We start from the raw sequence: 24,437 nt of genomic DNA on the forward strand, positions 1-24,437 counted from the left end.
GTTAGGGTTAGGGTTAGGGTTAGGGTTAGGGTTTTAAAAGGCACTATTAAAGTATAAGGGTAGGGAATGGGAGGTTGGATGCTAGTTTTTGAGTGTGGGGTAGAAACCTACACGGGAGGAGGGGAGTGGTTGTGAAAATACAAACTCTAAACACTTCAACCAATTAAATGCACCAAAACACGTGTGCATGGATCCAGAGTACTTTTCCAGAATACATGATTCTCCTACGTTACTTCCAAGTACGACAGACAACACCTCCTCTTCCAGTGCTTTCAACTCTAGCTTCTGTCACAACCTAGCCGTTAGTAGACTATACTATGAAGAGAGTAGTTTGTGACCCTCAAGTAAATTGGTGACCCTAAGGTTGCGCTCATCCAGCCATGCAATTCTAGAGAAGTGGGTATTGAAGAGAAGACGATCCAAAAGCAAGATAAGGGCCACAAGTAGACAGGAGTGTTGAAGATAGGCTTGTTGAAGGAACGGGCCTTAACCTTGAAAGTTGGAGTTTCAAAGGGAATTTGGGCATGCAATTCTAGATGGACTCTTCACGACACTGTATGACTGTTTGCCAAAATGACGTCTACCCGAGGAGGATTGAAAATGCCTCAAAGTGTACCTTAGAGGAGGCATGACGTGAGCTCCCCACCATCCTTGGTCCTGTGGCCTAAGCGAGTTACCCATGTAGCACATACGTGTGTCATAGTGAGGGCAAGCGTTGCGAGACGAGTGTCTCAGGTTACTTCCTTTGAAATGGGTCTTTCAAGGACAGTACCGAGGCGACATAGGTGTGCCGATATTGCACCCTAGCTCAAGTGTCAGAGGGTGGATTATGCATCGTTATTCAGTACGGAGTCCGTAAATGACATGGCATGAGCATGGGAGGGCCAATGCCTCAATTGAACTATGATGAATGGATGTTCAGGATGTTTCGATATTACGAAGAACACGTGAACCCATTCTCTGTCATGACCGAGTGAGTAGTAATGGACGATGACACTCCGTGAATTGGAATGATGTCAAGACATATGAGAAATGTTAATTGGGAACAACATGATGAGATACAACGTCTCACATGAGAGACCTTGGCCTCGAGTAGAGGCAAAGTCGAACCGAGTAAAAAAAATGCTTTCCAAAATGAATTATTTTTAAAGTCAGATGAATATGAGGGGGTGATTTGGATCATTTTAAGGGAGGCCATGCAGGAGAGCCCATTTCAGAGAAGCAATGAAGTAGTGACCTTGAAGATTGATGATCATCACTTCATTCAGACGACCACAAACTTTAAAAGCCCAAAAAGGCTCTCATTCAAGCGAGCTACCTTTGGCAGCTGACCATGTGATCAGTTTAACCAAACATTTAGAACCCAATAAAAGTGGAGTTGTTGAGCCCTTAATTGAAGTGGTTATGAACCGTTCTCTGTCACAAACCTGCTGGAAAAAACAGAGCTTTGAAATCATCCACTCTACACCTGCTACATATCCTTCCCTCATCAAATCCACTTTCTACGACCAAATGCATTTCAGAGAGAACCGTCAATGTAAACATAGTTCAACTGGTTAAGATATATTCATGCTAAAATGGCTAAAATTTGACAGCCTTTCGACTCCAACTAATCTCATACTTGTGTTTCCGTGCTCCAACTAACACTTGGTACTTAGCCCTACCCAATGCCTATTTTGGCAAACTTGAGTTTGAAGTGAAAAAGCCCTCTCTCCACGTCTCACTTGTTATGTAGCAGTTGATTTCTAGCCTACTTTATGCATGTATATAATAACAGAATCTCCCCCCATCGCCCTTATCATCTCCATTTCAGTTGTCTTTGGAATGCAAAAATGGCCAACTATCTCGCCTTCCATCTTTGTCTAATAATGTTCGAGCTTATAGCAGTCACTTCGGCGAACATGAAAGCATCATACGGAGGAGGGGATGAGAACCAGATGCCCTTCGGCACGCCCCCTTTCTGCCCCGAGGCAGAATCCATCATCTTCTATTGGGTCAAAACTGCCATTGCTGAGGACCCTCGAATGGCAGCGTCTCTGCTTCGACTCCATTTCCATGACTGCTTTGTCAATGTAAGTCATTGCTTTTCCTAGTTTTTCAGTGGATTGATAGCTCTAATGAATGTGAACTTGTTTCGTGTAGGGGTGCGATGCTTCAGTGTTGTTGGACGATAACGACAACTTTGTTGGTGAGAAAACTGCAGCTCCAAATGCGAACTCGCTGAGAGGATTTGAAGTGATTGATGCCATAAAATCCGAGATCGAATCTGTTTGTCCACAGACAGTTTCATGTGCTGACATTCTTGCAATTGCGGCCCGAGACTCTGTCGTTCTTGTGCGTTTATCGACCATAGAATTCTAAAAGGAGTTACGAAAGGCGTTATTCTGATACTGTTTTTTCCAAATAATTTGCAGTCTGGAGGACCTGTGTGGAAAGTGGAATTTGGAAGAGGAGACAGCCTGAGTGCTAGCAAAACAGCAGCACAAAACAACATTCCTGCGCCTAACTCCACTGTGGCCACTCTAGTTTCAAAGTTCCAGAACCTTGGCCTTTCTCTCAGAGACATGGTTGCTCTCTCAGGTGATTTGGTCGGTTCTCATCTTTCTTCGACTTTTCTTACCACTTTTTCGACTGAATGTTTCACAATCTATGAAGGGGCGCACACGCTGGGACTAGCACGATGTGTTTCATTCAGTTCTAGGCTGCAGAATAACCGGAACAGCCCTAACGAAGGAGCAAACCAAGAGTTCATCGAGTCACTAAAACAGCTCTGCTCAGAATCTGGTAACACCTCGACACTGGCACATCTCGACCTTGTAACCCCAGTCATGTTCGACAACCAGTATTACATCAATCTTCTCACTGGAGAAGGGTTGCTCCAGTCTGATCAAGTTCTTGTAACTAGTGATCACCAAACTAGAGAAATAGTAGAAACTTATGCTGTGGACCCGATTGCTTTCTTTGAAGACTTCAAGCAGTCAATGGTGAAAATGGGAAGCCTCAAACCACCCGTTGGAACACAGACAGTGATCCGAACTAACTGTCGTACTCCGAGCTAAGCTAGATTATGTTAAATTTCAATATCTAAGAGCACCAAAAATTGAACAAAAGATTATATAACTTGCTGAATTGGAGAAGGTACTATTGTCAACTAGTATTTCAAGTGAATGAATCATAGCTACAAAAGAAGGTACACGGATCCTCTTCCACTCCAGTTTTTAAGATGTAACAAAACAAAAGAACAGACAGTACATGCTGAGAGATTAATTTATAAGTACATACACGTTTATGAGGAATACAGAGATCTTAGCAATATGATACAACGATATCGGTATGTTATTAACTAAGCCAATGTATAGATCGTACAAGGCCACGCGTTGAGAGAATTTGCGGCCAACACAAACGCTATTGAAACATTGCTCAGAGCTTCAAGGCAGAGGGGGCCTAGTTTCTTCATTTCAAAACTTAAATAGCAGATGCACCAGCTGAAGACCAAATAGTTCTACCATAGTAAAGGAGCTTATGTGATTCATAATACCTCCAAGGAAATCTAAAAACAACCCAATTCATCAGTTCTTAAGTAAAGAACATCTCAACATTAGTCTAACAGTATGCATATCCATGACGCTTCCTTATTTCATGGCTTTTCAATTATATAATTAAGCCCATTCATACATTCCATTAATTAGAAGGTATAGGAGTCTATGACGCTTTCGTTTGTATTTTCTGATATACAATTGAGCTTAAGAATATAGTTTCCAAACCTAATTAATTGGATAACAGAATGTCTGACCGTCTTAATTAATATTTTTTTAACACATCTACGTATCACTCTGCTCGCCCTAATCCCAATCTCGGTGGAGTTAAACTCTTACAAGCCAAATATATACCACAAATGGAGTTAGAAAACCAACCTGCTGATTATTTATTTTTCCATGCCCACTCTTGATTCGCCTGAGGTCCCTGAGGTACATAGCCAATTGCATGAAGTTGACTCGGGAAAAGTGAAGTGGCTGAATTCAAATACAAGCACAACATACCTGGTGGAAGCGAGTAGGATCATTTACTGAGCTATTAACTGTCTGCAATTGTGTATAAGCACCTTCCTGCATAAGAACAGAATAAGTTACATACAAAATACATAAACAAGGCCAGAGTCATATAAGAATCCAAGATATTAAATTATCCAAGAAGTCCACCGTCATATAATGAGGTGAACCAGCCAAAATGAATAAACAATTGCCCGAGCTTTCAATGCAATAATGAAAACTGAAACTGCTAATAGAAAAGACAGACCTGTGAATGGAATGAAGGTTGCTGTAGCGGCTGAGGGTGGGGCATCCGTGTCTGGAACTGAGCTTGAAGCTGGGCTTGCGGAGTTTGAGAGAGTTGCTGGGCAGATAGTAGTTGAGGATGTGGCTGGTTATGGGGCTGCAGTACTGGTGGCTTTGGTTGATGCTCAATCACCGAAAGCTCTTCAGGCTTCTCCCACTGCAGGTTTTTACACATGAGAGTATAAACCACACAAATCAAAGCAAAATCTTTATGAAAATGGAAGCTTCAAAGAAACTCACCTTACTCTCACCGGTTACACTGTTGTAATAGTATTTGTAACCATCAGGAGAAGTGTGCTCTGTCCAATTGCATTTTAGAGGAGCTACAAGTTGGGTATTTATAGCTACAAGAGGGCCCATAGATGAACGTGTATCTGAAGTTGCAGAAGTGGCACTGGAAGCTGTATGTGGCACAACCCCCGCCCAGTGAGACTGCAAGGGCATTTAAAACAACAGATATTCAATGCCCAACCTTAAATTGAGGGATCAAAAAGTTTGATGGTCTCATGCACATCAACAAATCCAAACATATTCTATTAGTATAGAGAAACCCCCTTGCTATTACTCATTACCTACCTGCTGCTTAATAGTCTGGGAACTTGGCTGCAATGTTGAACTTTGACTTGATGGTTGTATCAGCTGCAACTGCTGCTGTATCTGAGAGAATGCCTGCTGGGAAGACTGAAAACTAGCCTCCAGGGTTTGTTTTTGCTGTGACAGCATGTGAGCCAACCGAGAAGGTGAGCTCTGACGTGGCTGAAGCTGCTGTTGGTTAGGGGCAGTAGCATGGGATTGTAAGTTCATAGTCAGAGGAGTCTGTGTGGCTGCAGCAGATGAGGCACTCTGCTGGATCATAGCTTGAGATACGGCCAACTGTGAACCTAAGCCAGGTGACTCTTGTGAAGGTGCAGGCCGACTAAAGGGCATTTGACTAGAAGAATTAAAATTCGGCGGTTGACTATGCCGCTGTACTGATGCTGGAGATGTATGTGTCTGAGAATAGGAGGTCGGAGCATGAGAGTGCAATTGACTCGGAGGTGGCAATTGTTTCGGTGACTGAACAGCCTTTAGCACTGGTGACGTTTGCAGGCCCAGTGGTGGATGTTGGCTTGCTGATGACTGAATAAAATTCTAATAAAATTAAGATGAGGTTAGATAACATTGGAAATGGCTAGGATACAATCTAGCAGGTAACCTAAAACCATAAATCAGCGTTAAATTACCAGTGGAGAAGTTGAGGATCCAGGATTGACTATCCCTTGGGTGGGACCTCTAAACCTACTAGCAGGACCACTCTAAAAAACATTGCAAGCAAACTAGTTAACAGAATAAGAATGGGTCATTAACAGAGATATGCAAAGTACATCCATTACCCACCGATTACCTCTCAAGAGTATAATCATATGCGAGGTATAAAAGAGGCCAGAGAAAGGAAAAGATAATTTATAACATTAAACAGAAACATTATCCACGATGACGACTCCGATGATTCATTTCATCACTCATAACTGAAAACAGTCCAAAACTTGATCATAACATCAAGTGACTTGATGACCAAATTTTATCATCCCTTTCAGTATCATCAGTAAAATATCAAGTAAAAAACAAATCAATAGTTGTGGAGAACAATTAGATGCAATTAACTGAACCCAAGCAAGAAGCTAAAGACACACCATATTAACTTTAAGATTGCACTTCCAGACAGAGCAGTGCCCTCCAGTAGGAAACTTATTTTCATGTTTTCAGCGTCCTCGAGGACGGTTTTAGTGGGGGAGGTCTATAAGCAAACTTATTTTCAGGTTTTTAGTAGGCCATCAAAATTAAGAATTTTTTCATGTACTTGTATGTTGATAATGTCCAATCGAAAGGCCTCTTAATTACACATATCAGCTGCACCTAGGTAGATTCTATCATATCATTCTGTAGCATGCTTTGAAGTTCAACAGATGAGGTTTCTTACCTAGAAAGAGACAAGGCAATATCCAATACAAGGATCATACAGAATAGGTTTTCTAAAATGCTTGTGCCAATGCTCTTTGATTAACAATTAGGTTGGCTTATCTAACATCAAGATAAACGTGAACGTTAAACTATTAACGGTTGACCAATCATAAAAGGAGGAAGTTGAAAACTCTGAGGCTATGTAGTTCAAGCTTTCAAGTTCACCTAATAAAATATTAATATCTTATGAGTTCTCCCATGAAAAATATGGCTTCGTCGTAATGGCTTAGATACAGAGCAGGTAAGTCAAACCAAATACCGCACGTACTATAACCAACACTAAAGCATAACTCAACTAGTTAAGGGATATATCTTTGACTAAAAGGTTAGAGATGTGAAAATTGAGCTTTAGTTGAGGAAAATGAAAGAATATACCAAGCATAAATCACAACATGAACAACCCTTAAAATTACATGTCAAAAGATAATAATAAATTACCAAATTCAAAGGCAATCCCATTTCACTGGACCTAGGAGGCAATTGACCCCCAAAGGTATGAACACCAGCATCAACAGGTGGCCTAAAACCTCGTACATCAATTGGAATTCGATCACCCATAAATTCACCAAAATTAGGCATTGGTCTGCTAAGAACACAACAGAATCAAGAGCATGAGTAGAAAACATTAAGACAATGCAAGGAGTGACCTCAACAATGACTATCAAAAAATGGCTCAAGGGAAAATATCAGCTACCACATGCGTTAAATTCGTGACCTCTAACTGCAGCTCCCTTTTGAAATCCTTTTACAATTATAATTATTTTCGGCCAATGCCAATTGGAGTGTATTTTTATTCCTACTATGTTTTGGTACTTCTAATTGGATCAATGAAAATTTGGTGTTCTGATTTCTATTTATGCACAACACTAAAAAACAACGGCCATGCCTTGGCCCAGGTGCTTGAAGACGAGAACCAAAACCTGGACCTCCGAATGCAGGAGTGCCCCTGAAAAAGCAAGATACTCAATTTATAAATATTATTAATGATAAAAAGTAGTGGACGGGTGTAGAATACATGAAACAATAAATGAAGCAAGGGCCAAATTACAAAACAAGTCATTAAATATACCCACTAAAACGAAGTTCAAACCAAGATTTAATAAAATGCGAAATAAGAAAATAATGGTGGTGGAAGGCCTCAAAGAACCTATTTTCAATTTCAAAATTTGATCATGAAGGCTCACATCATATCAAACCTTGAATCTCCAGATCTAGGCTTCTTCGGGTCAGCAAAGCGAACACTTAATGGCTGATCACAACCCTATATGTAGTAAAGGAAATTCATCATGTAATAGGCTTCAGTAATAAATACTGCAGAAAAAAGAAACATAAACTCTAGAAAGATAGACTTACTCTCATTGTATAGATTCCATTAAGTGCATTTATAGCTGCCAGTGCCATATCCCTATGAGAGTACTTCACGAATCCACATCCTTCAAAATTGCATGACTTAGACACATATGGAAAGTCAAAATAATAGTAGGGATAGTAATAACGATAGTGATGACAAGCTTTGGATCTAATAGTTGACTGGCCTATTACACAGTAGTGAACAGCTGAAGATGCTTAAAGTTATATTGCCATCACTGGATGAGCGAAGTTATTCATCCAATACAATTAACTACATTCTTTTTTCCTCAACAAATTTTTCTCCAAAGAGTCATCTTGTATTGATATTAGAAGACATTTTACGAACTTCCGTTATTAAAATCAATAATCATAAAAAAAAAAAAAAAAAAAATGCTAGAAACAAATCACCCCCCCCCCCCCCCCCCCCCCCCCATCACACATGCACACACACACACACACAAAAGGTCTTCACAATCATTTAATAACAGAATAAACTAAAGAAACATAAAGAGACAATAATAAATAACTTGACATGACCCAAACTGATTCAATTGCACTCTACCTTGGGGTAAGTGAATTGGTTGGGTCTACAATTGTAATGACCCAGATCCACCAGCCGATATTGTCCTCTTTGGGCTTCCCTTTCAGGCTTTCCCTCACGGCTTTAAAACGCGTCTGCTAGGGGAAGGTTTCCACACCCTTATAAAGGGTGTTTTGTTCTCCTCCCCAACCAATGTGGGACATCACAACAGTAACCTAACCTCATTACAGGACGCTTGGTAGAATAGTCCAATTCACTCAGTGATAAGTTTATCTAAGATTGCCTAATAAATAGTTACATATTCTTAGTTTCACCTTTTCTAATTCCTAAAAAGGAAGCAGCAACTCTTGAAAGAAGATTGGGGAATCTACGTTGGGAGAGAGGCAAATGGGAAGATCAATACCTTAGGGTAATTTTGGGGGGTTGGCTACACTGCCAATTGCAAGGGGTAGACTTGGAGCTTGGAAATCAGCTAAGAGAAATGAGGTATTGTTGGCCAAATGGCTTTGGAAATCAGCTAAGAGAAGAGAGGACAGTCCTGTGACACGATTTGGGAGTTCAAGAGTTGATGAGGTTTAATGCCTCTTTATGGGCATCGGTCGCATGGTTCTTTTGTAATTATGATCCCAATATGATTCCATCCCATGTCAAATAATAGTCAACCGATAATGAACATCTTAGCCATTTACATTTAAAATATAAATTAACATGCATCATCCACATTACACAAGAACAAAAACATGTATCGACTTCAAGCAATCAAAACATTGCTTAAAACATGATCAAATAAATTTGAAAGGCATACCACGACTTTGCCTCATTTCATCCCGCATAAGGTAAACATCTTCAACTACTCCATATTGAGAAAAGATCTGGGAACAAAATATATTAATGTATAGAGATAGTGGAAGTAACCAAATGATTTTACTCCATGTAAAAGCACTAAGAAGATAAAGGCGTACACGCCTCCACAACCAAAAACTAAGTGACAGCATACATTTGGCCAAAACTCTGATATTAATTAGTTTCAAAGAGCTCAACAAAACCAAAGTTGATAATCAATTTGATGGCTCAAAAAAGAGAAAGGAAAAGAAGTAGAAACGGATAACATGTGATAGCAATATCGAGATTAAAAAGGCTTAACCACACGGTTATAACATACTTCCTTGACTTCTTTTTCTGAGGCTTGTTTATTTAGGGAACCAACAAACAATTTGTACTCAACTGCACCTACAGAAAATAAGTAATGGGAAAAATCAATAAAATCATAAATGGAAAGTTTTTTTGTAGACAGATTCACCATTCAACCGATTTGGATCCTGAAGGAGCAAAAAGTCCCCATATATGCAGTTATCATAAGATGGTGAGAAGGAAATATGACGGCGCAGAATTGAAGGAACTAGCTACATTTCCCCTTTGTGGGGAAGGTGGTTGAAGACATGCCTGATTCCACATCGACTAATTATCGTTCTTTAAGATTTGATACTAAAAAATAAAAGCTAGGTGGTAATGCTCAAAACGACAGTTTCAAAAAAGTTAGTTTAGAGTGAGGTTCCACATCATTAAGGGGTGCAACACGAGGAACACGAGGACTTCCCTAAGGGGTCACCCAACTTAGTACTATTCTCACTCGAGCAGGCTTGAGGTACCACGCCATTAACATTCTGGCGTTCTACTTCAATCACCCGGTGTCCATATTGAAATTCATATCTCGGTCCAAATTTCTTTTTACCCAAACCCATTTTCAAAATTGAATTTCTCCACCATAACAATCAAAGTTTTTTTATAAAAAAAAATCAGGCTAATACTACTGACTCGGGAATTTAATCCCCTCACCCGCACCCTAGAACACAAAAAAGAGAAGGGGAAAAGGAAGAAAAAGATTGATGAAGGTTAATAAATGAAAGACAAAATCCAGATTCAAGAGTCAATTACCAAGGCGCTCTCGCTCTCCATCAGCATATCTAACTTGAATCGGGCCTGATCCCTGTAAACATATTTAATAAAATATGGTAGCATTGCATACGAGACAGATAAATAATAATTGGGAAGGAAACTCACCCCAGGAAGGGTATGTTGATTGTGCAAATTCCTAATTGCTCTATCAGCTTCTTCTGAGGTTGTATATTTTACAAAACAACACCCTGCATGAGTAAAGGTTGTTCTGATTTGACTACGTTGGATCATAACTTTGTATTTATGGTGTTACACTTATGAGTGAACAGACATGTAGACAGACATTTACATTTAGCCACTGAAAAAGCTACAACTGTCACATGGAAAATTAATGCTACATCCACATTCAACATTTCATTACAATCTACAGAAAGGCCAACTTCACGGTTACGAGAATAAAAATAAAGATAACATCGACTACAAAATCATCAAAATTTAGTAGAAAGGGATAGAAACACTTAGGAAGATATTGGAAAAGAACACCAAGAACCCCTTAAGTTTCATAAGGATTCAAAGATAACCTACTGAAAAGATAACAAATTGCATCTGGAGAATATAAGCACACAATTTTAATTCCATTCATTCAGTACAAACAGGGCCAACCGTAGAGAGAAACTATAGAAAGCAGCAGCATGAGGTGGTGACTATATTCCACGCTCAACAACCCCCGCAGGAAAAGATTTGAAACATACAAGCAACCACTAGTTACCCATCTCAGGCCCAACAGAATAGCTAATAGACGGGAAAAGTTCAAGTGTTGCAAAAGCCAGTCAAGAAGTTCTCAGCGTCGAGCATTAGGAATAAGCTAGCATAAACGCTAACGTGGACATTATGACTGCCTAAATAATCTTTGAGATTGTGATCCTTGTCTATATTCACTAGGACCACCACCATTAGTATCGAATGATTATCATGGCATAAAGAAGCCACAAGCTTTCCACTTGGAGGCCATTGATAAATTTTTTACATTTCCATGTCATGAATATCAGTCTTCCATTACCGAGACAATGTCTCACTTTGAACAAACTTGAAGAAAATATCGTATCCCAGCACTAAAACTAAAATTTAATAGGATAAGCTAGTAATTATGAGGTCAAACAGCCTACCTTCCAACAAATACATGAAAATTTAGTCGCATTCACTCGCTCTATAAAACAACTTGCTGTAATCACAGAAGGCACATTGATCATAGGCTACATGCAGCCATGAAATACGTTAAGTAAAAGCCCTCAGAAACCATATACTCAAACAACTTCATTATTTATCCTTATCAAGACCTTAAATAACAAAATTGCAAAAGGTTTGGAAATGACAATGACAATGCCTCCTACTACCAACTAAAGCAGAGAACTTGAACAGGAAGATACAATATCATCCAAAATAGAGTGGCCTTCCAAATGTATAAATTCAGGTGCTTGTGCAACTATTCATCCAACAAAAATATTGAATCTACACTAAGCACGGAACATCCAAAATACTACAAATGCCTCTTTCCATGCCACTGCAATAAAAATGAATCCTCCGAAGCTCAACATGGTTGCACTGACAGCCGCATCACTTTGCTACAATCAATTCTACAGTGAGGACTTACTAATTACCCTCCTTTTATAGCTCCAGGAGAAATGTTTTTGTAACTCCTAAGATCTAGGCCTTTGTATATTATAACTTCATACGTTTGAAAAAATTTCTGGAACTTCTAGATTCCAGAAAGAAAGAGAGTAAAAGGCAGTGAGGATTTATCCTGCCAAAATGCAACATTTGCACGGGGTAGTGTCCACAATAGTGATAAAAACATTTATATGGACCAGAAAATGCACAATCATATGTCACAACCAACAAAGACACAGGATCTCCTTGTGCAAGCTGAAGAAAAGTCAAAAACTTCGAACTACAGGAGATAAACATCCAGGGTGAAGTCTAGGCTGGATTCACAAGTTTGTGAACTTTGAAAACACCGCAAACCCAATAAAATTAATCGAGAATGAAAACCTCCTAAGACAAATTTTACAAAGCAACAGTGACAAGTTCAGCAACTGAGCTACGAGAAATGTGGGCTAAGAGGATGAGTTTCAAGTGGTCAGAAAGGTAAAGTTACAGGATGCAGAAGAACTCCCAAAGAGTCTGCTTGGGACAGAAAATAATTAAAAAGGGAACAATAGTTTTATCATAATATATCAAGAAGGCAACAAACCAAACCATGTTCTCCGTACCATAATAGACTTAACCTACTCAGAGAAACATACAGGCAGCCTGAAAATCTTGAGACTCATCCATTCATTCTGTGAATATCATAGAACTAAGCTATCAGTTACCAACTATTCAACAATCATACACCTCACAAAATCCATTCTGAATCGACAAGTCAATACAACTTCATACCCATCGCCATTTTATATTCCACATCAATCACAATTCAAAGTTTAAAACCATTTAAAAAGACCACATTCACCACAGTAAGAAAAACACATTCAATGCTTCCAAACATACAATATATTAACATCAATTTTTTTATTAAAAAACGTGTATTTTCTAAATTTATAATTCTGTACATTTGTTGAACTATTAAACATCCTGACATAAAAAAAAGCTAAACTGCTGGCAGCAGACACTCCCATTACAAAAAAAAAAAAAAAAACTTTTTGGGGTTATATATCCTTCATTGCTGCAGCTAGTCAGCTACTATCACAAGGCACGGTCTTTTGTGCTCCACTGCCATACAAAACTTGATATTATAGCAGGTTTACATGCCTTGTCTTCTTCTTGTTTGACATGATGGACAAAAAGTTAGGATCGCAACCAAAACCAACAAGCACCAAACTTGTTGCACAAACAAACTGAGACGAGCTCACGATTTCTTCGAGCCTCTCAAAACCTGAAATGACATGCGTATGAACCAAAAGTGATTCACACAAAACAGAAGTTATGCTTACCTTGTTGCTGGCCTGTTCTCTTATCCTTTATCAAAGCTACTTCAATTACATTTCCATGTTCTTCAAACAATGGGCGAATCTGGCATCAAATAAGCAAAAAAAAAATAGCTAAGAAACATGTTTACGTGAACGAAAATCAAAATAAAACCAAATGAAGGTCATTTAAAAGGGCATACCAAGACCACTAAATGAAGTCATTAATAGATTACAATGGCTCCAGGAGATAGTGATCATAAACAAAGGGTATCCACAAAAACACTTGGTTACATGACCCCAAATATAGCATAAAAGTGACCTATACACACTTTCCAAGAACCCTTACTCTCTCCAATCCTCCTATTTCTCTCAAACCATATGTCCTAAGAAAGATAGTGCAAAAACTACCCTGACACAAAAGACATTTGTCCAGAAAATGGACGGTGAAAAACAGCTTCCTCCATCATACCATTACATCTCAATGAAAACTGTCTCTTGTTTCAAAAGAAAGTGAAAACATTTCGTCATCTTTAGACACGCATCCAGACTTACCATATCAGACACGTATTGCTTCAATGAGAAATGCAGTGAAAACAGTTGGGAGAATTTACTACATGACCTTTTAACAAACATAAAGAACACAAAAGCTTACATCTTCTTCTGTAATTGTCCTTGGAACAGATCCAACAAACAGCTTGGCAAAACTGCTTCCGTCCTGATGATCTGAAGACAGAACATGGTGATTTTAGCCAGATGCAAGATTAGCGAAGATGCGCTATGAAAATATAAGAACTAAACTAAAAATATCTCACATATTGATCATTCAGAAATTTAAAACCAATCAACCTCTTAATGAGAGTCTATGTTTCTTCTCATAAATATATTAAGCTCAATAAACATTGTACAAAGCGGGTAAAACATTTTTCTGAGTGTTCGCATCCCATCTCAATATTTATCAATTATCACAACACACGTGATTTAATGATTAAATCATCGCACACACAAAGCTCAAAGCATCTTGTGAAAAAATGAATTAGGATGACAAAGAGTTAACACAATATAACGATAGATTTTAGAGAGAAAACAGGCCCATCGATGGCTAACATTTGCATGAAGCTTCCTTTTTCTTTTTCCCCTCTATTGGGGGCCAATCGGGATAGAGGCAATCCAAAGAACTACACATCGATACTAAAGTTCCTTTTCAACTACATAATTCAAACCTTGCATAAAGTTTATACCACATAGAGCTAGTCGATAACGAGATAATTGCAGGCAAAGAATGTTCAGAATTTGATAGAACTGACCAAAGCACAATAAGTAAATAGAACTAAGAAAGCGAAGCCTGACAAGAAAAGAACTGAAAAAGAATTACCTAGAGCTCTTAGCAAGGGAAAAAGAAGAGACTGCAATTAAATTAATCCACAAAAATGTTACCTGGAGAACTTCCACGGCCGGAGAAAGGATACCCCCGTTTCTGCCCTGCAACAGGTGGCGGCTGGAAATTGGACCCAAAACCACCGCCAGTACCGGGAATTGGACGGAATCCCCCGGCAGTTCCTCCCATTGGACGAAAATCAGCAGCTCCACCGGGAGTAGAGTAGCGCGGTGGGCTGTCGAAAGGCCGACGGTGACCAACGCCGCCGCTGAACTTATTGGGACTTCGGCGACTGTCGTGGTGGTTCACGGGGGAGTCGCTGAAGCCAGAAGAAGGTGCAGAGTAACGATAAGGGTGGGAATCTTGGTCGGGGCCATAGCGGTCTCCTCTGTGCCTATCCAGCTTTGCCGAAGTGAGAAATGGAAAGCCCAAATTTGTGAAGTCGTCTTGGGGAGAGTGATTGTAGAAAAGTGAAGCGAAATTCCAAAATCTAAGCGGTCGGTGCTTCGGGTTTGGAGAGGCGAAGGGAAGATGGAGTCAGACTCGGAAGGACAAGAGGAATCCCGCGCTGTCAGACAAAGGAGGGAAGCAGAAACAATAATATTAATAATAAACAATTAAGTAATACGTGGGCCGGAAAACAGGCCTAGGAAACCCAGTGGGCCATTTGGGCATTATTTTCTTTAAAACGGCCCATTGGGCCTTGGGTCCATACACTCATATGGGCTCAATCTAAACTAGAGATAATGAGAATGAATGGCCCGACTTTAAAAGATATTACGGCCCAACTTAATATGATCTTGAAGTCCATAATCAAACTCCACCAATAATTAATTAAATCCAATTCTTAATTTGCAAGAGTGCCACGTCATATAGCCTTACATGTCGATAATATGTAACTTTAACCAACTAATTATGCTTTAAATTATAATATAAAATCAATAATGCAGTGTTTTATGAGCAAAATAATTTTAAAATATGTGTTGATTGGGATTAGAATCATTCTTCTTTGTGTCGGCTTACTATTTAAAATATATATATATATATAAGAGTCGAAATTCAAAGAATGTGAGAACAAAGAATTTCGACTCAAAGCATCTTTTATGAGTTGCCACCAAACTACTTATAATCATCACTGAATTTTATTCATTTAATGCTAAATAAAGCCTTTCTTTTTCTTTTCTTTTTTTTTTTTTTCTTTTTTCTTCTTTAATGTTCATCTCCTTTGGCCATCAACAATTAAATAAATGCCCCATCTACATCACACTTCTCCCACTCTCCATTTTGCTATATTAATATTATTATTTTAATTATTTCCCTTCAAATTTCAAATTTTAAATTATACTTCAGAACAATAAATTTTTATTTTTTTTACAATTATGACATTGAAAATATTAATATAATTTAAAATTTAAATAAATAAATAAATAAATAAAAACACCCACCCCCTCTGCTCAGTTCTTTCATATCCAAAGAATGTAAGTAAACACCACAATTTCACATCAATTATAAATATAAAAGACCATCGCATCAAAATGGAAAAAATTTAAAAGAAAAATAACGTAAAAATGTGAACATAATCTCACATCATCAATCATCAATCATGAATGAAGAGTAATATTTCTGAAGTAAAATTCAAAAGAAAAATCACAGAGGAAGGAAGCTTAAAATAGTGAATGTATGGAAAAAGATAGAGAGGTGTGCTGTTGTTCCAAAGTGAGGAAGTGGGGCTCAAAGGAAGTGTTGAAAGTTAGAAATCCAAATGACAATGAAAGGGAAAGAGAAGTGAGAGAATTGGGAGCAGAGCAAGGCATGTGGAAGAACATGTGCCAGCCAGCGCACAGCTGAGGAAGTGGCAGACCACTAAGAGTGAGCTGTACCAACAAGGCCTCCTTTTGGATATTTAGCAGCGCAGGTGAACCTAGAATTGCCTCGCACACTAAATACATCTACCTTTATAAATCAATATCACTCACACACATGGATGCCCCAAAAATCTAGGGCTGTCACTGTTCTAACCCACATGATAGCCACAGCCCCCTCCCCCCCTCCAGCCCAGCCCCACACAGCCCCACAGCGCGCTTTGCTAAACTCACACACCCTTCCCACCACTCTCCTCTTCCTCTGCCTGCTTTTGCCCCACTGGAGTTTTGGACTTATCCATTTCAGAACAAAAACCAACACGAAACAGACAACAAACAAAAAACTGTAATAATTAGAGGGTGGAGTAGTAGAAAAGAAGTTAATCTAAGCTGGATATCCTGGACCTCAGAATAGACTACACTCTTGTGAACTGCAACAACACAAATGAAGCCAATTTCTCAGATAAATTAACATTCAGTTTCCAAATTCAAATACGTCCCTCCCTCACCAGCTAAGGCCCTCTTCTTTTTTCCTGATCACCTACTAAGACCCTGATCAAGTAAACACTTGCCTAAGATTCATCAAAAATGTGTTTTTTCTTCTCATCGACTTTGCAGAATCAAGAGTGCTATTAAGAGGGTTAATGAATCCACAAAGTAATTGTAAAACAACAGACAAACCGAGGCCGAGGGCTACAGCACATAATATGTACGGATTCCAAGTTCCTTTTCCATTTTCTTCTTGTCGGGAATAGGATTCCAAAGAAGTTATTCAAGAGGAGGAGAAGAGTAAAGAGGGGAAAAAAATAGAATATGAAGGGGAAGGAGAAGAAAACAGCAGCAACCATATTTAACAGACGATTACTTCACTTGCGTAAGGGCAAGGAAAGCAAAGATACGAGAAGCAGAGAAATGGGTGGGGTGGGGGGCGAAGAAAAACACCAGTGGAAAAGCGAGGCATCAGCTTGGAGGAGCGGAGCTAGAGCCTGCAACAGAAGTTGAGGCCGAGAGCAACTCGGCGAGGGCACTCATAGCTCGAACTTGCATTTCAAGTGCAGCTATGTAATCGGTGGCCTCTTCTAGGATAACCGGCAAAGGTTCTTTCCGGCAACCGGGAACTAGCCGTCCAAGAACCCTAACTTTCCTTTGCACCGCCGGCAACGTTTTTCCTTTCAACCGCAATACGCTGACTCTAGGTTTCTTTGGGCGGTTGTTTCCAGCGGTGGATGCTCTCTGTTTCTTCGGCTTCCTGAACTTGAGCTTCAGCCTGTTCGTTAGAATGGCTCGGCTCCACCTGGTTCTCCCCTTGGCGGCGACGGCAAGGATTCTGTCGGCGGCCTCGCGTACGGCTCTACCACGGCGGGGCGCCTCATTCGAAGGACTGAGCCTCACTTGATTCAACGCTCGTACCAGCTTGGACGAGTAAATTTCTTTCTGAGCTTGAGATTTCCAGTTAATATGGTTCTGGTTTTGATGACGGTCTCTGTTGCCGTGGTTTTTCTTCTTCTTTTGCTTCCTTGAAGACTCCCGCATGCGATCGGAGTTCGAAAGAACAGATGACGCCATCAAGACGCACCGATCCGATCTCAAAAAAAAAAAAAAAAAAAATTGGTTACCGTCAACGAATCGATGATTCAAAAATGGACCAATGATCCAATCTCTCTTCTCCAAATTTATGTTTCACCTAACGGAACAAGAGCAAGCAAAGAAGATATCCTGAGGAAGGAAGAATCAAAAGGAAATGACAGATTTAGACTAACAGAAACGGAAGCTCCCAAATGAAGAATAGAAATTGAAAATTCTTGAGAACGGGAGAAAGGAAGATTAAAAATTGTAATGATAATAGGAGGAAGAAGGCAAGAGAAGGGAGTTGATAAGATTCGTACCTTTTGGGGAAATTCCTTGGAAGACGAAACCTGGATCAACGAAAACATAAGAACTGTGAAGAAGATGAAACAGAGGGTTAGGAGAGCGAAAAGACATAAATGGAACCCGCTCTTAAGGTGTCCTCTTCTGCAAGTGGGTAGACAGAGAGAGGGAGAAGGGAAATAAAGTTGTGAAGCAACCAGAATTCATATTTATTGATTCAGAATTCATATACACCCAAAGGCTTGGGACTCGTTCGGCCTTTCTTTACTCACTCTTTGCATTCACCCATTGACAACCTCCACTCCACAAGCCTTTTGCCTTTTTCTATTATATTTTATAAAAATTAAAACCAATATGGTTGTCCTTCTCCCTCCCTCAACTTTTACGAAAATAAGATTTAGTCTTCCAATATTATTGTTTTTATTATATACAGACTCAATTCCTAGTAATAAAATTTACAGATTAAAATTATTATAAATTTAAAAGGGTTGGAGAAAATGGTTTTATTAACTAAAATTAAATTATCCATTTATTTACCTTTAAAGGAAATAATAAAATAAAATAAAATAAATTCTCTTTCCTTTTCCTTTCCGAGTGTTAAAATAATTCCTAGAATTTTTGGTGCATATAGGCTGTGGCCAACGCCAACGTCCTCTCTATACATTTTCCAGTCCACTCAACTTCAACAAGAGCGATGGACAATTTTTCGACAATTTAGTCCAAAAAAAAATCGACAATTTCAACACTTGCCTATAAAAAAAAAATAGTAGTTTTTCCATATGGGAGTGAAGGTAGATCAAGTGAGCTAGATTATTTATATTTGTGACATTTGTTCACTATTTTCAAAAAAATATGCAAATATAAATTTAGTTCATGCTATTTTTAAATTACGATTTTATTCTTATGATAAAAAGAAAATTGAAATAAAATTTTATCATCAACCAGTCAAGTAACTAGTTTGGTTGAAAATAGCTACATATTAGATATACAAAATTACAACTTTACACAGTATAATTTCCCTTGGTTTATTTGTAGGAATCATTCTTAATTTCAATTGATTTGGTTAATAATTGGGGTATTTTCCCTTTAATCTAAAAATATGGGGTTTTTTAATTATTTTCGTTTTAGTTCAACAAAATTCGTTTTTTCCAATAAAATAAATAAATAAATAAATAAATAAAAAGCCTTACGAAGGAATATCAAACCTTTAACCGAAACTGATAGGTATGAAGTAGCGGCGTCCAATGCAAAATGTACACGCGTGCGATGAACAGACTTACAAACTTTGGATGGATACTCGGTGCATCCATCAATCAATCAATCGGGGAAAACGCATTTCCATATGGTTGACTTTTAAGCCCCACCGAGTTCCGTCTGAATTTTCTGTTACATTTATATGTCACAATATTTCACTATATTCTTTCATTTATTGTATGAAATAAATACATTGTTTTAACAACAAAAAAAAAAAAAAAAAAAAAAAATCCTAAATGTGTATGTATTTTAGTCCATTTTAACCTTTTAAACATCATCTTAGTCTTCAGATTCTATCCACTTTTATCTTTCCATTCTTTTTCTTTTTCAGTGGAAAGATGTCAATTTCACTATAGTCTTCATGTGGGAGTGTGAGTAGGATACTGTGTGTACCTTTGCCATCCGAGTCTTCAATGTATTGCATTTAAAGCCGTAGAGAATCTTTTTTGTCCGTACACGTCCATTCCCATGTACCACAAGTTAGCTTTAGGTTCTTTACTGATCCACAAGATTGATTTAAGATTAGACCAATTAATTTTAATTTCTAGAACAAACAAAATTAATAAAACAGTGTTAGCAAATTCTATATATATATATATAGAACAAAATCAACGGACATAAATCATTATGACTGTTGTTCAAACATGATTGAGGTACATAAGCAATGCATCTATTATCTATTTATTATCTTTTCTACTGTTGCAACCTCATTTAACATTACATTTTTGTATTGGTTGAACTATAAAAAAAAACAAAAAAAAAAAAATCATTGTTTAGATTAAGAAAAGCATATTTTACTCAACTTTTTTTTTTTTTTTTTTTTTTTTTTTTTTTTTTTTTTTTTTTTTTTGCGATTAGAAGGGTACAAATATTTGCTAAAGAGCTACCCCCACCATTTTACTCTTAGTTTGTTCAAATATCCTAGTATGACTAAATATGAATGAACACTTTCTATAACACTCGCATTAAGATTTTAGGAATTTAAACTCTTTTCTCCAAATTCGGCTATCAGATTCCTCCCGGTCAGCCATTCTTTTGGTGGTCATGTCAACATTCCACCAACAAAAATTCAAAGGCCTAATAATGGTAGCACGCCCTAGGCTTTCACATTCTGAATATTATACATTAGAATTGATAATCATGAACCTAATCCTCTTTCTCAACCATAATCATTGTGACCATGTGTAAGCAATACACAAGAGAACAACCCACCGAATAAACCTTAAAGTATAGCTAAAGATTAATTTACTATGAGAGCCATTATGATTAAGAGGAAGGTTGCGTCCTTCGTGTCAGACACAATGAAGTAGCGAGGGCCGGAAGGTTTAATAGATTACAGAGTACCAGAAAGAAGATGCCAAAGCCAATCACATTGGGGAGGGGGAAAAATCAATTAAAGATGATAGATAAATATGAGCTATACACATACCTGGCAGCTGCATGCATGCAGGTCCGGATGTATAATGCATATTAGCATCAGAAAAAAGGCTGGTGGTCAGGACGCCACTGGCTGGTTGTCATTTGTCTTCACATTTATTGAAATAAGCAATCTGCAAAACCAATTACAAAATAATGATGGTACAAATCATCTGTCCTAAAAATTTGCTTTTACGCAGATTGTATGCTGAAGCCTAAGAACAAGACATGCTGAGGAGTGGGAAGGAATGATATGACCATGTTGAAAATGTCAACCTATGAGATTTTTATGATAATTAGTGAATACTGTTATTTTCCATAAGAAAATCTTTTGACTCAAAGGGTAAACTTGTGAGACTGAAAGACCAGGAGGCCAGCTGAGCCAAAATCAACTGAAAATCTTCATCTGTTTCTATGTATAATAGGACAGAACAAATCTTTTCAATGAAGTACATGTAGGTGGTCAAGGTTTCCCATTGGAGAATTTCGTGTGAATTAGCCAAAACTATTCAATCTTATGGACATAAAACATATCCCATCTGATTAGAAAATTATTATTTTGCTTCTGAATAGAAAAATGCACCCAAATGAGCTGCATTTTATCATTATCTACTCTTTGGTAGGGTAACATGCATATGTCCTGCATTGAGATCCTGGAAGTTAGTGACTTTAGCCACTAAAATTTAGCCTCATCATTTATAGGTGACAAACAATTATCATTGAGCCAATCAGAACTTCTCAGTGTTCATTTGGCGTAAGAAACAAGTCATTTAAGTTCAAATCTAACCACCATCAGAGAGCAAACCAGAACTCTGTTCAATGTAGTAAACGAGTAATTGACTGAAGATTTCTAATTACCAGATGGAATCAGTATAATGGTTTATAGGAAGCTTTTGTGCCTCCTACAAAAACTAAATTGCAATCCATTTCTTCTAAGAAAAATCCCAAAAAGAATTTCTACTAAATCCACAGTTAGCAGGCTGTAATCTTGTCATCATCATCTCAGGATATACCAAACCCTAACATGATCTCTTCAATCAGTCATGTTATTTCTTGTTCAAGTCATCATCTTTTGTAGAGAAAATACATTCTATAATATCATGCTTAATATGATGCACCAGAAAGGAGTTACGAAAAATATACGACAATACATTTATGCCTTCGAAATAATTAATTCCAATCTATTTCTTTCATGGAAAAATCTAAAACGTTTCTTTTACCAAATTTGCATTTAACTGGCTGTGATCTTGTCATATCAGTATCAGGATGTGCCAACCACTAACATGACTTGGTTGTTTAAGTCATCCTCTTTTGTAAAGAAAATACATCTTACAGTAGCATATGATATGGTGCTCCAGAAAGGAGTTGCTAAAAAATGCAATAATGCTGGATTGTATGCAAAATACTCAGAAAGCTGCACATACCTTTCTGTTTACCATAAATCGTTGTTGAATAGCAAATCAGACCCGACTCTTCATCACTGCAACTAGATCTTCAAGAATTCAGAGCAGTTTGGATCTTCCCTCAGTCACGTCGTTGTAGTTTCGAATTCAAAAGAATCTGTCCTGATTTCGTCGCGCAGAATATAACTTATGGAAATGAAAACACACTTAAATATTCGCTTCAGTTAAATAAGAGAGTGAAGACTGACTAATAAGCAGTTATGCCAGTAAATATAACGCGTAAAGGATTAAAAGAAAAATGAAGATCATATGTTCACCCACAGGTTTATGAAAATATCAAACATTAAATCATAGTATGCCAAATGCGAGGCTAATGTACGGTTAACTTTTGACAACAAACTTTCACGGTTCAGCAGGTTTCTAATGTAAGAAGATGAAACAGTCCAATTCAAAGGTATCGAAGTATAAGAAGGCATATATACCTGTCATGAAAAAAAATCGATTAAGATCTAACCTCTAATGTTAGATCAAGGAGTATCTTCGCAAGTTTAAGTTGGCAGTGGACCAATGAAACAGTTCTCGACTCCCAAACCAGAAAAGAAAGCCAATACCAAGACGATGATCCATAGGAATAAACCTAGAGACAGAACATGACTTTTGGAAGAAATAAGCCGAGTAATCAGGTCTCGCTCTTGAGGTATGGCGAGAAATTCGTCCACAATGATCCTCACGGATGCATCTATAAGCTTCTTAGACTGATGATCAACATCCGTCGATTGCAAGACTTGAAAAAGAGCACGCCTTAAGTAATTCACGGCAATCTCCGCCTCCACTGAACCCGCGCTTGCTTCATCTAAATTATTAGATCCACCAAAATTAACTGGAACCTTGTCAAGCTGCTTATTGTCAAAAGTAACAACTGAAGATGGAAAAAGTTCGGGGAAAAGCGAGCTCTCGCAGGAAACTGAAAGAGCTGGATTGACATCTTGCAAGAAACTCTGAAATAGAGAAAAATGACTTACAAAACCAGCAAATTTTGAAATCAATCATATTCCAGTGCCATAAATCTAATATACTTTGTTTCGTCGCTGGACCATACATTAAATTTCAAAGTGAACACTCTAGTCGCAGTAGATTATAGGCGGAGAAAAAAAAAACGAATATGACTTGAGCAAATAATAGATAACAAATCTTCTTCTCATTATGAATAGGCAACAAATTGAGATCAACTAATAAAGGAAATAAAAAAAGAACGCAGATTCAGCACGAAGACATAGAGCAAGAGAACTAAATGAAAAGTTAAATCGAACAGATCGTCCAAAAATCACAAAGGAATCGGAACTTACAGTGTCGATATCAGGAATTTGATTGATGTTTGGGACAACGGAAATCGGAGAAAAGTCTTCCTTCAAAATTGGCTGGATTTTATCGTCGCAAAATGATGAAAATGTGGCAGTCAAACTCTTGGTGATCTTAATTGCAGCAGAACGAACGAGAGATTAAACTAGAGAATGAGAAAGATGAGAAGAACCGACAAAAGAAACTGTACCTTCAGAGGCTTCTTTGATCTACGATTCGCAGCTTGATCTCTCAGAGGAGTTTGGTATTCTTTCGTCCTTTTCTCCATCTTGATACCGCGGGAAAAGTTCCGGAACTTCTAAACTTAATCTTTGGCGCCAATGGAGATGATGGAGCTTATGAAACAGAGAAACCAACGGAATGCAATCGAACATACAATGAATGGATTTGTCGCCATGATAGAAAGGCTTGCTCTTGTTTTGTTTTGGGCCCAATTTACAAGGCCCAATGGATACTATCCATCCAGAAAGTGGAGGCCCACAGTTATTTTTAAGAGGCAGAAAAAAAAAAGGAAATTAACCACTAAATTATCATTACGGTAGAGATATTGTATATATTAAAAAATTTAAAATTTTAAAAAGACCAATTGAATTCCCTAAAATATATTTAAAAAAATAAAATTCGTGATTTAATTATTAAACCGTTGAAACTTAAATAAGTGGGAATTAAACCCTAAATCATAATTACCTCTTCTTCAGTGGTTTGTGTGGTATGCCATCCCTCTGCCCCACGCCTTTTTTCTTTTCTTTTTTTTAATAAATTTATTGGGAAAAAAAAAAGATATTTTGAATTTGAATAATCCGTTTTATAT

General features: G+C 38.0%; 4 protein-coding genes across 10 annotated transcripts; 1 reads left to right on the forward strand and 3 right to left on the reverse strand.

Moving 5' to 3' along the window:
* Nucleotides 1-584: 584 nt before the first annotated feature.
* LOC111778473 (peroxidase 40) lies at nt 585-3,209 on the forward strand. Its single transcript, XM_087119175.1, has 4 exons — nt 585-2,072; nt 2,143-2,334; nt 2,415-2,580; nt 2,656-3,209. The coding sequence occupies exons 1-4, from the start codon at nt 1,758-1,760 to the stop codon at nt 3,057-3,059; spliced, it is 1,077 nt and encodes a 358-aa protein (XP_086975301.1). The 5' UTR covers nt 585-1,757; the 3' UTR covers nt 3,060-3,209.
* On the reverse strand, nt 3,101-14,999 carry FCA (flowering time control protein FCA). The gene is made up of 17 exons (XM_023658326.2): nt 14,523-14,999; nt 13,741-13,811; nt 13,113-13,191; nt 10,288-10,370; nt 10,162-10,213; nt 9,389-9,456; nt 9,032-9,098; nt 7,689-7,768; nt 7,532-7,596; nt 7,222-7,281; nt 6,774-6,918; nt 5,558-5,629; nt 4,911-5,465; nt 4,575-4,766; nt 4,297-4,491; nt 4,041-4,106; nt 3,101-3,963 (listed from the first exon to the last, which is right to left on the reverse strand). Exons 1-17 carry the CDS (start codon nt 14,650-14,652, stop codon nt 3,922-3,924), a joined length of 2,022 nt encoding a protein of 673 aa, XP_023514094.2. The 5' UTR covers nt 14,653-14,999; the 3' UTR covers nt 3,101-3,921.
* A 1,876-nt stretch (nt 15,000-16,875) lies between these two features.
* Nucleotides 16,876-17,899, reverse strand: LOC111779011 (transcription factor bHLH148). Its single transcript, XM_087119186.1, has one exon. The coding sequence runs from the start codon at nt 17,889-17,891 to the stop codon at nt 17,286-17,288; it is 606 nt and encodes a 201-aa protein (XP_086975312.1). The 5' UTR covers nt 17,892-17,899; the 3' UTR covers nt 16,876-17,285.
* On the reverse strand, nt 17,820-24,007 carry LOC111779010 (uncharacterized). Of its 7 annotated transcripts, none has more exons than XM_087119183.1 (9): nt 23,817-24,007; nt 23,614-23,739; nt 22,782-23,265; nt 22,289-22,424; nt 20,878-20,998; nt 19,842-19,946; nt 19,400-19,577; nt 18,212-18,264; nt 17,820-18,041 (listed from the first exon to the last, which is right to left on the reverse strand). In XM_087119183.1, the coding sequence occupies exons 1-3, from the start codon at nt 23,892-23,894 to the stop codon at nt 22,816-22,818; spliced, it is 654 nt and encodes a 217-aa protein (XP_086975309.1). In that variant the 5' UTR covers nt 23,895-24,007; the 3' UTR covers nt 17,820-18,041; nt 18,212-18,264; nt 19,400-19,577; nt 19,842-19,946; nt 20,878-20,998; nt 22,289-22,424; nt 22,782-22,815. The 7 variants fall into 7 exon arrangements, with proteins under 7 accessions (XP_086975309.1, XP_086975310.1, XP_086975308.1 ...); XM_087119184.1 differs by having other exon boundaries at nt 22,289-22,429; XM_087119182.1 differs by having other exon boundaries at nt 22,750-23,265.
* Between the last annotated feature and the right edge of the window lie 430 nt (nt 24,008-24,437).

This window comes from Cucurbita pepo, chromosome 17 (assembly GCF_057944985.1).
Source record: "Cucurbita pepo subsp. pepo isolate OVF chromosome 17, ASM5794498v1, whole genome shotgun sequence".
Taxonomy (NCBI): Eukaryota; Viridiplantae; Streptophyta; class Magnoliopsida; order Cucurbitales; family Cucurbitaceae; genus Cucurbita; species Cucurbita pepo.

What these genes read in the sequence shown, in the direction of transcription:
- LOC111778473 (XM_087119175.1), top strand. Translation starts at nt 1,758, where the DNA reads ATGCATGTATATAATAACAGAATCTCCCCCCATCGCCCTTATCATCTC. An exon ending in TCCATGACTGCTTTGTCAAT is followed by an intron (nt 2,073 to 2,142) that starts GTAAGTCATTGC and finishes TGTTTCGTGTAG; the next exon opens with GGGTGCGATGCTTCAGTGTT. An exon ending in CCCGAGACTCTGTCGTTCTT is followed by an intron (nt 2,335 to 2,414) that starts GTGCGTTTATCG and finishes AATAATTTGCAG; the next exon opens with TCTGGAGGACCTGTGTGGAA.
- FCA (XM_023658326.2), bottom strand. Translation starts at nt 14,652, where the DNA reads ATGGGAGGAACTGCCGGGGGATTCCGTCCAATTCCCGGTACTGGCGGT. An exon ending in GAGAACAGGCCAGCAACAAG is followed by an intron (nt 10,371 to 13,112) that starts GTAAGCATAACT and finishes TTACTCATGCAG; the next exon opens with GGTGTTGTTTTGTAAAATAT. An exon ending in CCCAGACTATTAAGCAGCAG is followed by an intron (nt 4,767 to 4,910) that starts GTAGGTAATGAG and finishes ATGCCCTTGCAG; the next exon opens with TCTCACTGGGCGGGGGTTGT.
- LOC111779011 (XM_087119186.1), bottom strand. Translation starts at nt 17,891, where the DNA reads ATGGCGTCATCTGTTCTTTCGAACTCCGATCGCATGCGGGAGTCTTCA.
- LOC111779010 (XM_087119183.1), bottom strand. Translation starts at nt 23,894, where the DNA reads ATGGAGAAAAGGACGAAAGAATACCAAACTCCTCTGAGAGATCAAGCT. An exon ending in GATCAAAGAAGCCTCTGAAG is followed by an intron (nt 23,740 to 23,816) that starts GTACAGTTTCTT and finishes GCTGCAATTAAG; the next exon opens with ATCACCAAGAGTTTGACTGC. An exon ending in AAATTCCTGATATCGACACT is followed by an intron (nt 23,266 to 23,613) that starts GTAAGTTCCGAT and finishes TCTCTATTTCAG; the next exon opens with AGTTTCTTGCAAGATGTCAA.